Source organism: Micropterus dolomieu, linkage group LG07, assembly GCF_021292245.1.
Source record: "Micropterus dolomieu isolate WLL.071019.BEF.003 ecotype Adirondacks linkage group LG07, ASM2129224v1, whole genome shotgun sequence".
Taxonomy (NCBI): Eukaryota; Metazoa; Chordata; class Actinopteri; order Centrarchiformes; family Centrarchidae; genus Micropterus; species Micropterus dolomieu.
The window spans coordinates 11297950-11315835 of NC_060156.1; the positions used below are offsets into that span (position 1 = coordinate 11297950).

At 40.2% G+C, this 17886-nt stretch overlaps 2 protein-coding genes across 8 annotated transcripts in view; one reads left to right on the forward strand and one right to left on the reverse strand.

The window, feature by feature from the left end:
• Nucleotides 1-4393, reverse strand: part of LOC123973359 (CASP8 and FADD-like apoptosis regulator) — a 7296-nt gene extending 2903 nt beyond the window's left edge. The window contains exons 1-8 of the mRNA XM_046053307.1: nucleotides 3932-4393; nucleotides 3476-3832; nucleotides 2961-3066; nucleotides 2651-2786; nucleotides 1645-1703; nucleotides 1487-1556; nucleotides 1326-1366; nucleotides 563-641 (exon numbers count right to left, since the gene is read on the reverse strand). Coding sequence (XP_045909263.1) covers nucleotides 563-641; nucleotides 1326-1366; nucleotides 1487-1556; nucleotides 1645-1703; nucleotides 2651-2786; nucleotides 2961-3066; nucleotides 3476-3771 — 787 coding nt within the window. The 5' untranslated portion in view covers nucleotides 3772-3832; nucleotides 3932-4393. The remainder of the gene's footprint in view (nucleotides 1-562; nucleotides 642-1325; nucleotides 1367-1486; nucleotides 1557-1644; nucleotides 1704-2650; nucleotides 2787-2960; nucleotides 3067-3475; nucleotides 3833-3931) is intronic.
• A 673-nt stretch (nucleotides 4394-5066) lies between these two features.
• LOC123973358 (protein FAM126B-like) overlaps nucleotides 5067-17886 on the forward strand; it is a 62453-nt gene continuing 49633 nt past the window's right edge. For 2 of the 7 annotated variants that reach the window (XR_006825605.1, XM_046053300.1), the window contains exon 1: nucleotides 5067-5295. The gene's annotated coding sequence lies outside the window, so the exon portion shown is untranslated. The other 5 variants (XM_046053306.1, XM_046053304.1, XM_046053305.1 and 2 more) reach the window with 5 other exon arrangements.

The following is a 17886-nucleotide window of genomic DNA, read 5'->3' on the forward strand; positions in this document are numbered from 1 at the left end:
AATCAACAAAAGTTGTTGCAGATTCATTTTCTATCAATCAACTAGTCTAATGAACTAACGTGACTTATTGTTTCGGCTCCGATTAAAATCAAACACTATTTATTTTATTTACTTTACATAAGTACTGTAACATTTCCAGTATTTCCATTTTCTGCTACTTTATACTTCTAAGCTTTATCATGTGACCCTTTGGAGGGGGCCTAACCCATAGTTTAGTTGGAAACCACTAGACTGAACTACCTAACTGTATATAAAATAGTTGAAACTAGCCCCACCTCAACCAGCTACAGCAGTAAAATACTGCTTACACATTGATGCATCAGTATAAACAATCTATAATATAATATGCCTGTCAATAGCTATTCTTCTACACAACAAGTCATATCACTTTTTATTCTTAAAGTACATTTTCCTGGTGAAACTTTTGTACTTTTAGTAGGATTTTAAATGCAGGACTTTCACTTGTAATGGAATATTTAAAATTTTTATTTTGGTATTGGTACTTGTGTTTAAGTAATGGAACTCAATAGTTCTTACGCCACCGGACTGTTTTGTGTCTTACCTCCATCATTACCCACGCAGTCAATGATTAAACAAACTCCTCTGGGATTACTGTTAAATTTGTAGCAATCTAACGGACTCTGTAAGGCAAAGGAACAAGCAAAGAATAAATCATAAATGCACTTCACTAATTTAACACAGTCAAAATTATAGGGGGACGGGGTGCTTCAATAGCAGTGGTAGAATGTAACTAAGTACATTAACTAAAGTACTGTTCTTAAGAACAAATTATAAGTACTTGTACTTTACTTGAGTATTTCCATTTTATGCAACTTTATACTTCTTCTCCTTTCCAGGTAAATATTTTTATTTTTATTGCTCTCCATGTTTGTATGACAGCTTTAATTTCCTGTCCAGTGAAAACCATGTATCTCCAGATTTGGTGATTTTGAATGATCGAGTGTTCCTTTATGCGTTGAGAAAACCCTCCTACTTCTTAAGCTAAATAAACAATTTAACCCCCCTCTTGGATTAGCGGGGAAATGCATTGTTACAAAGCTGCAAACAGGGCTGTTCTTCTGAGCTCATGAAAAGTTTACTTTTTAGAGATATGTGGTTCTCACAGAACAGCAACGCTACAAACATTTGATATCTCAAAGAATATAATGCATTGCTGTAGATAAAACTACCCAAAGGGATATAGCCTAGTTAAAATTAGCACAACAATTTATTTAAGTAAGTTTTTGAATGTATTGCAACGTTTACTTAAGCAAAGGACCTGAATATTCCTTCCTCCACTGTTAAACAGTGAGTGAAAATCTTACCTGATAAGTCTGCTCTCTGTAAACAGGTGCTGGTATGTTTTCTGATGACAAAGGGCAATACAGGAATGTAAATACCAAAGTGAAACACGGCCTGGGGCTTTCCAACTGTTTTCACTGGGTAGCTAAGTTACTTCAGTGTACTAATATGTTGCCAGTCTTACCACTGTGGAAGGACTGTCCTCGTCTTGTTTGCAGTAGAGGGTGGGAACTATTTGAAGGGCTCAGCAGATGCTAAGGAGAAGATGTTTTTCCAAAATATTAGTTTCATGAGAGTAAAACAATGCAGCTGATGTTAACTTTTTTACTCTGTCATACTCACAGGAGCTCTGCACCTCTGCTGTTGAGATATATGTAGTTCAGATGTAACTGTGAAAAGTTCTACACAGACAGAAATACAAGTAAATGTATGGTAAGTAATAAAGGATCATCTAGAATACTTTGTCATTTATTTTCTACCTGTTTGTTCATATGAATCAATGTGTTTTTTAGTGAGTAAAAATACAGTAAATGGGTTAATTGTCCTTTTAGACTGGCTTTTAAAAAAAAAAAAAAATGCATGCATATCAATGTAGATGTGAAGTTGCTTGCTCAGGATCTAACTCCATGTTTTCTGTGCCATGCAGCGCTATGATCTAAACTTTCTTTCTTTGTGTTCTAAATACATTTATAGACATTCAGTATCTCCACATACACTAATACACTAAACTCTATCAAGCCTCAAAACGTATGGTCAGAAGATGCGTACATTTTGAACGAAAGCGTTAATATTGGTTTGATTAAGGTTTGGTTTTTAGTTGATTAAAGTAAAAAACATATGGCTTAATAAATACAGAGTTTAGTAGTGAAAAGTATGTACAAATGAATCTGCCCTACTGAAAAAGATATGTGTCATCTTACCACTGCATCTGTAAACTAGGCGTTATGCTGGTATTCATGAACATGGTCTGCTTTGTCAGTGTTGTGAGTTAAATGAAACAGAAAATGAAGTGAATTTTTTAATGTTGGCTTTTATTTTATTTTGTTTTACTCTATTTTCTTTGGTATAGAAACTATGAAACTACGAGTATGTGATTTGGAGCTATTATGTATTTTTTTGGAACCAGTCAGCTGCATCCTGTGTTCATATTTGGTATTATCCCGTGTAGTAAATCATTCAGTGGTATGACACACAAAATAAATCATTCATTAATTTTCAGTTCCCATTTTCAGCAGTTTCTTGTTAGACGAAACTGTCAACATGTCACACTTCATGTGAAAACGTTACAAACTCACTCACAAACTGAAGCCATTCGGTATTAAAAGGTGAAGATAAAATACAGTCTCACCTGACATCTTGTAAGCAGTCACTTTTTTGGCTAGGTCGACCCTGCCAATGTCTCGCAATTTTTTCTCTAGAATGTCAACTCTTTCAGGTGAAACTTTATCCAGCTTCTCAAGTTCTATGATCACATCCAGGAAATTCTGTCACAGAAGGTGAGCAAGGGGGAGTCAGAATGAATAAAACAGATGCAGAACAAATACTTACTCTGACATTTCTGTGTCAAGTGAGATGACACCAAAATTCCCCTCCCACGCACACAAAAATCTTTGACTGAGTAAGTGAAAACAAAACAAAATGTCAGTGATCTTTCTCACCTGTGCCTTTTCCATCTTCTCACGGAGTAATATTTTGCTTAACAAGAATTTCAGACTGTCCAGATCGTCATTGGCCATTTCCTCACCTATATTAACCATCAACACTCTGCAGAAAGGAAAAAAAACACAATTACTCTAAGATCCACAAGTGTGTTAGCTTGTATTGTAAAAGTAACAATACCACAGTGTAGAAGGGGTGTAGGTAAGTAACTGAAAGTGAAAGTATTGCAGAATCAAGGATTATGATTAATCTATATAATATTATTGGATTATGAAAAATCCATCATAATAGTTTTGTTAGTTTATTTGTTATTATTATTATTCTGAATCTGCACATTAAATAGTAAATAAAGCTTTAAAATGAAGAGGAGTGGAGTATGAAGTAACATAAAATGGAAATACTCATGTACATTCTAAACTGCACTTAAGTACTGCGCTCATAAATGTAATTAGTTACATCCTCCCACTGCTAATTTGACTTCTTAAAAAGACGTCTTATGTTAATTGCACTTTACCTGAATTTTGGCAGAACCGGCCCGACTTTCAGAGTTCTCTCAAACTGCTCCCTGCTGGTTTTCCACACTTTCTTTAGGATATCATAACGTCTCAACGCCAATATCAGCTCTGCCAGGAACAGGTCCCACCTCTCGTAGCACATCGCTTTAGATTCCAGCGTCGCTTTTAGACAACCCACACTGTTGTCTGTGTCCAGGATTTCACACAGGTAGAGGAGAATCCTGCGTTCACCACTGCAGAGAGCCTCTGATATTTCATTAATCACCTGAAGCTGACAATGGTCTGGAAGAGCCATGGACTTTGTTTGAGGTAGCGCGATCGCTGCAGACGTTAACTAGCAATTAAGTCCTACACACCTTCAAACCGGATACGATTAAAAACTGTTAGGCTCTATATAAACATACAATCACGTAAAGAATGTACCAATAAGTGAGAAGATTACTGAATGAACCTACCGTAGGCTATAATGTCGAAATCTGACAGCAGAGGAACAAACTAAAGAGGAATTGAAATGACCACGCAGAAAGTATGACGCACGACATAAATGTAGGCTGTGGGAAATCACCTCCTTCGAGCAGTGTGACCCCGAGTCCCTGACTAAGAAATATCAACACCTTTGATGACGTAATAGGCGCATAAAAATGATCGATTTCTTCTCGGTTGATCCAACTGCACAAAAATACTGTTGGCCTAACTAAAGTGAAAGTGAAAGCAGGACCGTCTTCATGACAACAGGAAATGCACATGCAAATCCGTATAGACAATTATTAACCTTTAAAACTGCAGACTTGATGGAGTCAAATCTTTATTAATGACTTATTAACAGAACTACAACTGTGATGGAGAGCGAGAAGCATTTTGAATTAATAACATTTTGAGCTGTATTATCACCAAATAGAAAGACTAAACACCAGCCAGTGGGATTTGTCACAACCTGGCAACCTAATTATTTGTTCTTATTAATGCTTTTTTAAATAAAGCCATTAGTTAATTTATAAGCCACAAAATAGCATATGTTGAAATATAACACGAATTATTAACATTAATAATATTTAAAAACACTGGAGTAAAATAGGTTTATATAATAAGATTTTAGAGTTTTTTCTGACACGTTAGTCTTTATTAACAAATCAAAAATGGCTCTGTAATAAAACTATGTTTGCACGGTTCATTGTAATTTATTTTACTGCACGGTTTATTGCAATATATTTATTATTCAAATATTGTAGCAACATAAATTAACGTTAGATTAACTAGGGCCACTTTTTGCACTTTATCTTTCTAACAGGGAGGCAATATAAGAATAGGTTTATATGACCATCAAAAAGAAGGATTTAAATATTTGCATTTTGCAGAATTTATTGTTCATATAGTTTGACTTTTTTTCTTATTTTTTGTTATTGATCTGCTTTGGTGCAGGATATCTACTGCTGCCAACTTAAACACCCTGCATACATGCAGTGACATCGGTTAGTTCAGGTTATCAACAAGGGTAAGTTACAGTAGTTTAACGTTGATGTAAAAATGCACTCAAAACACGATGGGGAATTTTCCCACAGCATTGAAAGCACCACTGCTGCTCCCCCTGCAGGTCGCCGGATCTTTTTTGCTTAGCAAAGCGCACTGAGTTCCGCTCCGTCTGGCCAATCCTGTGGTGCTGTGGCTCAGCAGCACCGTTGCAGTGTACAGAGCTCATACGGAGGTGCTGCTCACTGTGGAGAGGGAGCATTTGGAGGAAAGATACTCGACCTGGGCGACACCACGGCTTCTTCCCTGACACAGTCACCGCGTGACATTGCCACAACCAGCTTCAGTCCGGGTGAGTATTTCATTAACGTTACCTGGTAGCTGGCAAAACATTCAGGGGTTTCCAGGTAGTCGCAGTCAAGGGCTGCTGGTGACTTGGAACATCATCAGCACTGTTGTGTTGATGTGGACCTAAACCCGCGGCAGGAAGAGGCTTCATCGTCCGCGGGCTGGCACAAGTGTTAGCTGTCTTTAAGTTAGCTGAGGACCACAGAGCAGAGGCTTCGGCTTTGGAGCCGGGCAGACAGCCGTTCCGGCCTGGTCACGACTGGTGAGAAATAAAGACGAGGACGTCTAGCAGTTGCTGACTAGAGCAGGCACGCCAACGACAAGCTAAGGCAACGTTAGCTAACGTTGACGTACAGGTTCAGGCTTCGTGGCAGCGCTGAAACAGCCGTTAGCTGACGTTAACGTTAGTTAGCAGGTAACGAACAGAGCCACTCAGATAATACGATGGCTAGCTACAGTGTTTAAGATAAGTCCTACCTTGTTTTCAATTCTACACCACTTGGTTGAAGGCTTCCCCCCAGTGCTGTTTTAATAAACTGTGATTGGACAGAATAGTGGTTTACATGAGCATGTGGTTACATGTCATTTCATGGAGCTTTTTGCTATGCTGGTGTTGAAGATTACCATACCATATTCCACACCACATTCCCACAATATATGTATATTAGTAAGTGTAGATGTTCTTGTTTCTGTTATTTTTGTATACATGTCCTGTGTGTAGCGTGGAGGGTGAGACAAAATAAATGTACCATTTAGTTCAGTGCTTGAAGTTTCCCGCAGCCAAACAACACTCCTTTAATAGCACTAACTCATTCCTCTCTTTTTTCATGTTGACACACTACTGTTGTTAACGCTGACACTAGTAAATAAAATGAATGCTGCTTGGAGTGATATTGGTCGTGATATGTAAACTACCCCTCAAACAATGGCGTCATGGGTAAAGATGTAGAGCTGAAGATCCAGATAATTCCATGCCATCTGCTGCTCATCCTCAGTCATCATAGTCCTCCTCTCTCCTCCTTCTTTGCTGTATCTCTGCCACTATGTGTTTTGGGACTGGGCTGTCATCAGAGCTGTGGCCTATTTTAGACAGAAACTCCATTTATCCACTTAATCTGTTTCTCTGTCTCCAGGAGTTGAGTATCTTCTATGGCTTAGTGTAACAAAACTTATCCAGCTGCTGTTTGATGAGCAGAAGGCCCTAAAATGTGTCATTGTGGAGCTGGTGAAGTCACCTATCAAATGGTATACTGTAGTTATAGGCCCATGTGCTGAATCAAACTGTAAGCTTGCCTAATGGTTTTCAAAGGGTGTTCACCAGAAGCTGAGGTCAACTCTTAACTTTGTGTCTGTATTTGAGTTGACTAATAATGCACAACACTGTTGTTTGTTGGCCACTCATCTGCAGCAGATTATCTGCAGCTTATTGAGACAGCTCTAAACCAACACAAATCTAAACGTAACTGTTTTGAGCCCCAGAGTGAGTGTGTTGCCTCCCTCCCACCTGTGATGATACACACGCCTAAGGGATCAAAGCCGTAATTAGCCTGCCATGGATTAGTAGTAGGGACTATTTTCCACTGTACTCACTCCCACAGAGCCAGAGGATCACACAGGCAGCCAGCCCCCTGCCCTTCTCCTCTTCTTCCAGTAGAGAAAACATGAATTGCCATTGTTGTTGTCTCCTTGAGGCCAAGCAAACGGGAAACCTCACAGTGCATCCCCTAGAGAGCTTGGATATCCAGCATTTCATAAAATTGCTTATGGTGTTTTTCTTTGTCATTCAGCATCCAAATCTCTTCTTGATGTACTTATAACTCCAGCAGAGTTTCTCTAGTTGTGTTGCGAGCTGATCAGCTGGATATGTGATTGGCATGCAGAGAGAGCTGTGGTGCTGCTGACTCACTGCACTGTCAGGTATGAGGTCTGGCTGTGTTTACTGTCTCCGTGATGTAAGGTATGTCTCTCTGTGAGCCAAACACGAGTTCATACTGTTCCTCTTGGGGCTCCAAAGGGGTGGAGCAGCATGACGTGTGTACTCTCTTGTTTGTAAATGAAACAGTGCTTTCTAAATTGATTGCAGCAAGGTTTGGAAAATCACATGGCGTATAGCCCAAGCAAATGGCATTGTCATACAGACCGTTCTGCAAAAGGCAGTGCACGTCAGGAGGGAGACTTGCATTTAGGACTGCAGCTAACTTTTTTTTTTTTTTCATTAACTATTAATCTGCAGATTTTATTTATTTTAATTATAATCAGTTTAGATCATATGGAAGAAAGAGAAAGAAAACGATTGTTTGCTTGTTTTTGCGTGAAAATGTTTAATCAGTTCATGAAATATTTGCTGATTCATTTTCTCTCAATCAGCTAATTGACACATCGCTGCAGCTCTAGTTGTGTTACTTAAGTTACAGGATTTAGTCACTGTGTAATGATTCCGTTTTACAGAATTTTACAATTTGAAAACATAGATACATCAACATGTTACATGTGTTTTATAAGAGTGGTCCGGACATGATTTAATTGATACAAGCTCAGGATGAGAAGCAGGTTACATTTGAAAGCATTTATTTTCTTTCAGAGTAAAGTTGAGTAGTTTGATTTCCACAATTGAAAGAAAGTATATTACAAACTTAACTTCAATCACATTGTCTTGAATACAGAAATGAATAAACAACTCTGAGTCACATCAGCACATCAATACACCCCTACTTTACAGATCAGAGATTAGATGTCCAACTTTACAATGACAAAGTAAACATAACTTGCTATAAACTGCTCCCTCAACGCACTCAGGGGCAAAGGGAACCTCCTCAATCGAAGTGCAAACAGTGAATGAACTTAGGACACTCAATCCACCTGTGCCTGCTTCCTGGTAGTGTGCTCTGTAATCCAGCAGTCAGGTGACCTCCACTGTCAACACGTGTGCTATCAAATCATAACATTCTAAAGTAACACATCCATAAATAGGCCAGAAAGCAGAACATTTCCACGATTGAAATGTGTAGAAAAGGATGGATACATCTCTGCCACATATCACTGTATCTCAAATCTTTAATCTGTAATTTGGAAAGTGGCCTATACTGCTAAACTCTGCCGCCATCATCGAGGCGTTGGTTTGCTAGACGTGTGACGGGGAAATGGCTTGTTCCCATGGAAGTGGTGAGAGGCTTTGTCATCGTTCTGCTGTGCAGTACGACCAGTTGCTGACTAGAGCAGGTACGACCTGCGACCCTGTAAATTCACTACCAGATTAGCCTCCTGGAGTCATGACAGTGCTGTAAACTGCGACTGAAACTATTCATGTCACAGTTTACCGGTTGTCCCTCAAGACAGCTGAAGTTGCCAGCTATCATCAACATGCACTAAAAGTAACCCTTTTAGTGCATGTTGTAATAACTCTGATATTCACAATGTAGACATTTTACAAATAGTGCAAAATTTCTAATGAATGAAATTGATTCAACATGTTGACCAGCCCTGTTTCTGAACCTAAAGTACCAAACCTCAAACTATTAAACTATCAGCTAAGCCTCGGGTATGAAACTGGATCCTGTGACATTTTTGCCTGATAAATGACCAACCATGCTGCTCTGCAGTAGTGCCCCAGAGGTCTGAATGCCTAGGATAGTTGAACATCACACAGGTTTTGCACACTGGGAACCTCTTGAGTTGTTCCACACCAAAGGTTACAGCTGTGCAAGCAGTTTGACCCAGGTAGGCTCATTGGACACGCTAATGGGACCTCACGAACAAAAGGAAATTACATATCTTGCTGTTGACCTGAAGACAATTTGCATGAGATTGAAAGGCAGCTGAACTTTTCTGCTGTTTTATTGGGTGTCAGTGTGTATATGTGTGCTTCGAGGGGAAACGCAAGCTCTGCACCATTCATATGGCAGCATGGACGGGTTGCTTAAGCCAAGATAATAGGTCATCATCCTCTCAGAGTCACTGCTCTCTGCTGGGCTTTACCTCCTTGTCGATCGGCTCTCTGCTCTCCTGCTCAGCTCGCTGGTCACGACTCGGTGCCTGTCTGAAGTTGAACAGGTGCCAAAGCCTGGTTGATTCCAGGAGCCTTTGAATTATTGCCAGTTATTTGTTGTTGTGGTATGATGGAAAAGATGTGGAAGGAAAGTGGGGGCTTTTTCTGAAGCCAGCTGTGAGAGATGTTTACTGGAGAGTGAGGCACCTGTTTACCAAACGTGTCCCCTTACATTTAGTAAGGCCTAGCTGCTAATGCTGCCGGTGAACTGAGCAATGTTTGAGAATAAGGGGATGGAGTATTTTGAAAATTGTAAAGCCTAGAAGAAGCAGTTTGCATTGCGCAATTCATCAAGTCCTAAAAATACTTGGAACTACTGAGTGTTTCATTGGCAATGACTTGATGGCTAATGCTTATTAACTTGGCCACCACTGCTAGCCAAACTCTTTTATTGTCCAGCTAGTGTAATTTCTTTGCGTCTGCTGCAGTGGGATAGATGGAGCCAAAATGTAGCCCACATTATTGTTTTTATTATACTGTAGGAAACTATTTGATTTAACAACTATTATGAGTCTCTGGGGTGGGAGGAAGTTGAGAGGCCAAGTTCTCTGGCTTGATTTTCTAGGTATTCAGCAGTTTTGTAGCCCCCCCCCCCAGCATCTGAGGCAGCAGTATAGTAATAAACCCACTCTCCTCTGTTTTCACCCTTGTTGAGCCTTTGGTCATGCAGGCTTTGGTCTCAGGCATGTGGCCTGTGCAGTGATCTTGGCATGTCACGAAAGCTCAAGGTGGCCTATTGTAGGCGGACTGCTGAGCAGCTTATAGCAGAACAGCATTTTCCTCCTCTGTTTCTCTGGAGTAAAGTAAAATGCTTTGTTGCCCCCCATACTCACAAACGCACACACCATGCACATGCTGTCAGCAGCCTTGCCAAATACTGCTGGATTAGTGGTCATATGTCTGTAGTTTGAACTGTCAGTGAACTTGTGACTGTCCACGCTTTCATAAAAGCTTTCATTCCTGCACACCACCTCACAGCTATTGTGTTACACTGTTGTTTAGGTACACCTGTACAAGCCAATGCTATAAAGTACAATAGTCTAGCTGTAAATCCTACCTTTGTGAAGCTTATAATGTTCAGTTTTTGTTGACATTGTGCCGGACAGCTGTCGATTAACCTCTATGGTATTCTTTGGGGATGCAGCCAATAACACCTTATTATACTGTCCATAACATAGGACAGCATATTAAGGTGTTTGTAGTGTTTGTTTACCCCCTTTTACATAAGAGGAATAGAATATTAGAAGTACCTTTCAATATGATTGAATTATAATCCAATAAAATACCAGCACTAACCACGGCTTAGAAAATAGCCCAGAGTTTCCCATTAATTAACGAGACTATGGTGGCCCACCACGGTTTAATTTGTTCCACCATAGTTTCAAAATGAACCAAATATATAATAACATTAAAGACTTCTGTGTTCGCCGCTGCTCCCCGCTGCTGTAAACTCACGTGGCTCACACACTTGGGCATCCGACTCGAGACAACTACTTTTCTTTGGAGGTAATTATGGTAACGTTACTAAGGGTTTGAACAGCATTGAGTGTTTCCACTGTCACTCGTTTGTGAGAACACGATCAAGCTAGCTGCTAAATTTGGAGTGTACAGGTATTACAGCCTTTATGGTCATTTTCTCTCTTTACAAAGTGTTAAAGTATGAGAGTCTTACCCGAAGAGAGCCTATTAAATCTTAATTGTACGCAATACGAGTATAACATACAATATCATTTATCAGATTGCTTCACACTTGTTGAATGTAGGGTGAGGATGGAAGATACACATGTGACAAAGTCCGTTTTTCAAAATAAGGTGTTAACACAAAAGATTAATTGGATTATATTCACAGAAAATATTCAACATGTTACATGCGTCCATTAAAAGTAAAATTAAAATGTTAGGGAAAAAATTTACAAATTATTCTTTGATCTAGGATTGCTGAAAAAACATTAAATAAATCAGTTGACTTTTTTGCTGTGTTCATGATCAAATTGTTTACTAGGCCACAAAATTGTACAAGAGTTCAAAGTTCTTCATAGATGTAGCCTCTTTATTTTGCTTTAAAGTGCACCAAATTAATGTACTTAACTTTAAAATGTACAAATTACCATAGTCTCACAAAATCCTGTGGGAAACACTGTTACCGTAGTGTTGAATTTTGCAACACAGTGTCAACAACTGACCATCATAACCTTCATGAGAATGGGATTTATTTTAGCACAGTTATATTGAATTGCATTAGATTGGACAAGTGTACCTTACAAGCTGGTAACTGTGTATTTCCTTCCTTAGTATGTCTCAACTACACAGTGGTACACCGTCCATGCGAACATTTACATTTACTTATTGACATAGTTTATGTATTGCATCAAAAGCATAAGAATACTGAACTTACCCTACTTTGGAAATGTGACTACTATAGAGTATGTTGGTGTAATTTTTCCTTTTGTAAGGAAAGCCATGACTTGTATAGATGGTACAGCTGTAACACTTGCAGTGTGTAGAAGTGCTTGTCTATTATGATACTGACAAGTAAAGGGCGTTGGACACAACAACCTAAATGTGTAAAATCTAAGAAATGCTGTTGGCTTTTATAAGGGTGGTTCACACCAGCCTTGTTAAATCCGGTTGAACCGAACCATGGAGCATTTAACCCCTTGGTGCAGTTTGTATGTGTTTGTGTGTACATTGGACTCTAATGTGGACCAAACAACTCCTCTGGTCCGCCTCGAAGGGGTGGTCTAAGGTTGCTGAACTTTTATGTAGCATCTAGGGCCATGTATGCATAAATTAAGTATATCAAGGATATACATTGATTCACTAGTCCACAAGAGAAGTCGTTTGTCCTTCATCCCAGTGATGCCATGTGTAGGTGAGGTTAATATGGGGCACTCTGGAGGGCCTCAATACAGCCAACACGCGTGTGTTTTCATCCTGTTTGCAGATGAGTGTACACACAACATTTGCATTGAAAGCATTTGTATTCCTCAGTTTGAGGTGCAGAGAGGAAGGAGGTGGAAGGATGCTGTTGGCATTCACCTGTGCTGCTATGTGTTGTGGCTCACCCTGTCTTTTTGGTGGAACCGTGTGTGTGTGTGTTCGCAAAACATGGGCCCATCCCAACATGTCTGGCCCTGCAGCTGCAGCAGAGCTAATTTTAGCCCAGGATGTGCGTACGCCTCAGTTCCCCAAGCCTGGCCTATGACAGATGAGGAGAGGACGAGGGAGAAAGAGTAGTCAATCTGTTACTCTCTCTTTCTCTCCTCTATTTTGTGCACCTATCTCTATATCTTACTTTCTTTGAGATAGGATATAGAGGTATTATTACCTGCTGTATTCATTTTTCATACCCAAAGAAGTAATTTTTTGTGTTCGTATGCCCACATGTCCTAGGGGCTGCCCTACTGATTTGCATATCGACTGCAGTTGCCTGCCCATTTGTGACCTTTACTCACCAAAAGTCCTTTCTGCCTGTACCTGTCTGCCTACCTATCTGTTTAACTGTGGTTAGTAGAGGTAATTTTCCAGTGCTGTATTTGCTATTAATAACCCCCATTCTATTCCTGTGCTGTCTGTTCCACTGGTGAGTGGCTGGTTCTTGTTACGATTGAGAGAGGCACGGGGATGGAGATTACAGCCGACTGGTTCACTGCGGTCAGGTATTAGAGTTAATCCTCCTACCTAGGGAAAGTGTCTGGGTAGTGTGTCTCTATGTGTGGGGGGTGTTTCAAATGTGTTAGATGAATACTTGGGCAGATAGGAAATAAAATTGGTGTGTTTGTGCTTACCTATGCATTTGGGCTGTGCTGCTTGTTTGTGTGCAAATCAGAGGTCTGAAACAAATCTCACAGTGGTCATGAACCTGTCCCAGATTCTTGTAAACCTGACTTTTAGGCTGCTGTAGACTCACCTCAGTTCTATCAATTCTATCATTCTATCTAATTTTATATTTTTGGAGCAGTTAAATGACCCTAATTTAGAAGGTTAGACAATCTCACCGTATTTGTGTATTTGCACAGTACTGATACAGCAAAGGGATATCTTTTAACAAGAAAAACATTTTAAATCCTGCGATGGCATGCATCCATTCTGAAGCAAGACCTCCAAGATGCCAAATCCCTCCTGGTCTGTATTTGACCCTGTGATCTGACTCTCCTGTTGAAGAGGTTAAATGCAAAGAACATGGACCAATAAATTGTCACACCATCATTGTTGGACATTGTTTGTCATGCTCACAGCGAGCAAACCTAAGGGAAAATGGACGGCGTCAGAAGTGGCGCAAACAGGGCAGGCACAGGGCTTGCTCAAGCTCAATAATTTATGGCTGACTGAGCTAAGCTGACCTTGAAAAATCCCCAGTGTTGGTCTGTTGAAACCTGGCACTGCTCATTTAGGGCAGAGAGGAGAAGTTGAGACAGACAGATACAAACCCACATATGCAGTAGGTTTGTAGTCTCCCTTTTGGTAAGGTCTTTTTTTTCTTTTATTTGTCTGCAAACATTGCCACAGAGAGTAGGTTATTCATTTTTGGATTTCATTACTGTTCACATGTGCTCTTTATTTGACTTGGGTTATGTTTTGTATCTTCACTAGGTTTGAGTTCATCATTAAAAGTTCCACTAATGGGACTCATTGTGTCACAGTAAGAAAAGGAAAGCAGCCTGTCTGTCTGAGATTTTATTGTGAGAAAGCATAAAAAAGAACTGTCCACAGCAGTTGGTGACGCCAATACTGAAAGAAAAAGTATATCTTACATAATACCTTTTTATTAATGTTGTTTATTATTGGACTGCTGTCTCATGCTCTTTTATGGCTATAAAAACAAGAAACATATCTACAGTCTGGACGGATTTTCATATTCAGAATTTTTTTTGTTACTACACTTGGTACTGTACAAACAAATAAAACGATTAATGTCAATGAGCACATGCTTTGTAACCAGATTTGTTGTTCCAAAATCTTCCACCCAAACCTCTCTCTAAAGTCATGGCATGACAGTTTGCCAAAATGTAGTCTGATAATTTAAATAATTGTGTGTGGATATCAGTTTAGCTGGTTCATATGGGGGTTGCCAGTTGCATTTAAACCTAAACAAACAAAACATGAAAACCCAAAGTTTTTCAGCTTTGGTGTAGATGAGAGTGGGCATGATCACTCTACTTGTTGGGAGGTCTGCAGCATGCAGCAACCATCTTTTGGTGTGTGTTTAGGACATGTCTTTACACATCATGCTGAAAAGTATTGCCCCCAGTCATCACGCCTGCTGACTCTACTGCAGCATTTCTCATAATGATGCTACACCATACTTCGGAAGATGTTGTGAACACCTTTGTGGTTTGAAACTGATGCATATGGTAAAAGTTAATATATTTCCGATTTACTTGTAGTTGACTTTGTGGGGTGAATAAAATGTATTGTTTCCTTTCCATCACATTGCAACTATAGCAACGCTGATTGGAAAAGCCCTGACTAACATGTGGTTAAGAGTGATTCTGTGTACTTTCAGGGCTGTAACCTTTATTTTTGATCACTGGTTTAATGAGTCACTTATTCACGGATTCTTGTATGATTCACCTGTTTAAAGTGAATGATGAGTATTGTTAGGTGCTTCAGGGAACCCTCCATTTAGTACTAACAACATGAAATAAGTTACTAAGGGGATAGAATAAGCCAAAGCTGCGCGGTATTGTGTTGTGCATTGTTGCTAATGTGTCACCTGTTTGAAAAACTTTCTTTTAACTGCATATTCATCGGTTGTGCCTGCCTGCCACATACATACTACCTACTATGTTTGTTATACATCAAAATTCCTTGTATGCGTAAATCTACTTGGCAATAAAGCTTTTTTGATTCCTGATTCTGACATTCTGACACAGAACAGCAGTGTTGGATTAGCAGTAGGGGTGTGGAAAATAATTGACTTTTAGTCACGATGTGGACTGTGATTATCAATCGATTCACAATTGTCCATCTAGAGGTTAATTGATAACGTAATGTTGACTGAACGAAAAAGGCGGAACTTGGAAATGCAGAAGTGCCGCTGTTACACTGAGATGTGTGGTTCTCTCTGTTTGGCACAGACAGGCAGCTGTTGATTGAATGACTGCTGCTACTAAACTTTCACATGTTCAATAAAATCAATGCGCAACAAACATTAATGTTTTTCACCCACACACTGTGCAGCATGGTAGTGCTTAGCTGGCGTCCTCTCTCATTCTTCAAAGGACAGCTACGTGACAGGCGGCAGTAGGTGACGGTGAAAGCGAGTGGAGCAGAGGAAAACATGAGCGCTATGTTTCAGTCAGTCAGTGTGTCCGTTAATTAAAGTCTGTCATTTTCCAACTACTGGAACTGTGGTCTGGAAGCTGAGCAGGACATTTTCTGGCTGCTAGTTCAAGTTCATTTCTTGTCATTCATCCACATATCGAGTACTCAAATGAACAAAATGCTGTGTCTCAAGTTCTCAGTAATCCACTTACAGGACAAGACACAAACATGTAACTACACTAGACAAAAACAGAGAGAGATAGATATGTAGATAGATGGATAGGAAAACATGGGATCATGGCGTCAGGCGAACCGACACAGGCAGCGGCTGTGCCGCGGTTTTGTCTGGCGTCAACTCACACTGAAGTGTTTTGCCTGCCTAATGTTGCTGACCTGTTCAGATTTTGTTAATTTGTTCAGCTGTCCTTGATTTTTGTGCTTCTATCATGATTAGGTAGGCTACATAATTTAATTGTTTGTTTTAATTGTTTAGTTGATATATGATCAGGAGTCTGCACGCATGCTGCAGTGTTTTATTTTGAAAATTGACCGGATTCTCTATGCCGTTCTGTGTCTGATTTCTTGCTGGTTCATCTACTCAGTAAATATTGAACTTTAGCGGAACCTTTTTTCTTTTTTTTTTAAATAATCGCAAATTGAATTGTAATCGCAATATCTGGCAGAAAAATCGCAATTAGATTTTTTTTCCCAAATCGTTCAGCCCTAATACACACCCCTAATTAGCCGACAAGCTGTCTGTCATAGAACTTGATTAGCACGCTTGTTGTGTTTTTTTTTTTTTTTTTTGTTTTTTTTTATAGAGTTGCACAGTATGTCGATTAGCATGCTGCAGCTGTTGATAGTCCGGTATGTCCTGGCAGCTGGCAGAGAGGAGGACTGATGGGGGGCTAATGCGGCATTCAGACCAAACACGAATTTACTCCTTGCGACGCTTTCCTCGTGTGAGTACATTTGCTGCAAGTGTACACACACACAAGGCGAGAAAGCGATTTTAACGCAATAACGTAAATAAACGCAACTGGCCATTACTACATGATGCAGATTTGTTAGACATATGAATTCATGCTTTGTCAGGTCTATCATCAAGACAGCAGGACAACAACTTCTAAAATGTTTGTTTTCTGAATGGAGTTTGGATCGATCAGTGCTATTCTATGCTAACTTGGTCACAGTAAAGTACAATGATAGCTGGAATAAAGTTACAGACACATGTTTTCTGAACTCACCAGGTAGTTCAACTTCCTTGCTTTCTTTTCTCCAAGTAATGTCCAGTTTTGTCCGTTTTTTAGCTGCAGAGAAGCTCCAGTGAAGATAAATCAACGTTGTAATCCCAAAAACTAAAGTAAAAAGCTAATTTAATAAAAGCAGTTAACTCTGAGCTCCTCCCACGAGTAAACGGCGTAGTTGTTAGAGCAGAATCCAGTCCGACTACGGGGGTTTATTTGTCCAAAGGTTGCAGCGCTGCTCCCTGCTCCTCTCCCCCAAGTTTAGCAGATCTCAGCCGACCAGCAGATTTTCAATCCCCCCTCTGTCCGGCCCTCTCCACACATCGCTCTGAAGCCGTCGGTGACGTACGGACAATCTCAACACTGATAGGTTATCGCGACTCATTGTCATGTGACTTTTCCTTCGGTTTGCCTTCCGGTCGCCGGCCCCGCCCCCTTCGCGTCACTTCATGCCGCCCGACGGGAAATCGCAGCTCTACGCGTCTTTGCATTCAATTTGTATGTAAACTCACCGCCCCAAACACTCACTTCGCTTTTGGTCTGAAAGCACCATAAGACGATGTGCGAGTTGAGTCATGCTACCCCCCCACACAGCTGTCATACCCCAAAATTCAAGACGTTAATCATGTGTTATTTTGGATTTTACAGTACAGTACTTATTGAGTCATGAGACAAGCCAAGGTTTCAGGCTTCAATATGAAAATTAAAGCTGCAAGCAGCGTTGGGCGGGCCCTCGCACTTGTAGCGCGTCCGCGCGTGACTCGGCCGAGTTGCATATTCTGGAGCTCTGCCGGTGCGGCTGTGAATTTCCTACGCGGTTCCGACGCCGCATGAAGGTGTTATATTTCACTTCCTGTGTCCCCTATGTGGAGCTACATAGCACTTGCCGCTATGAATATAAATCGGTATTGACGTGTAGATGTCTGCGGGGTGGGAGAGTTAACAAGCACGTAAAGTTTGTTTCAGATGTGAGCATGTACACTGAACAATAATGTACCCAAACAATAAAATAAATTCCTTTTATATTTCCCTGCCT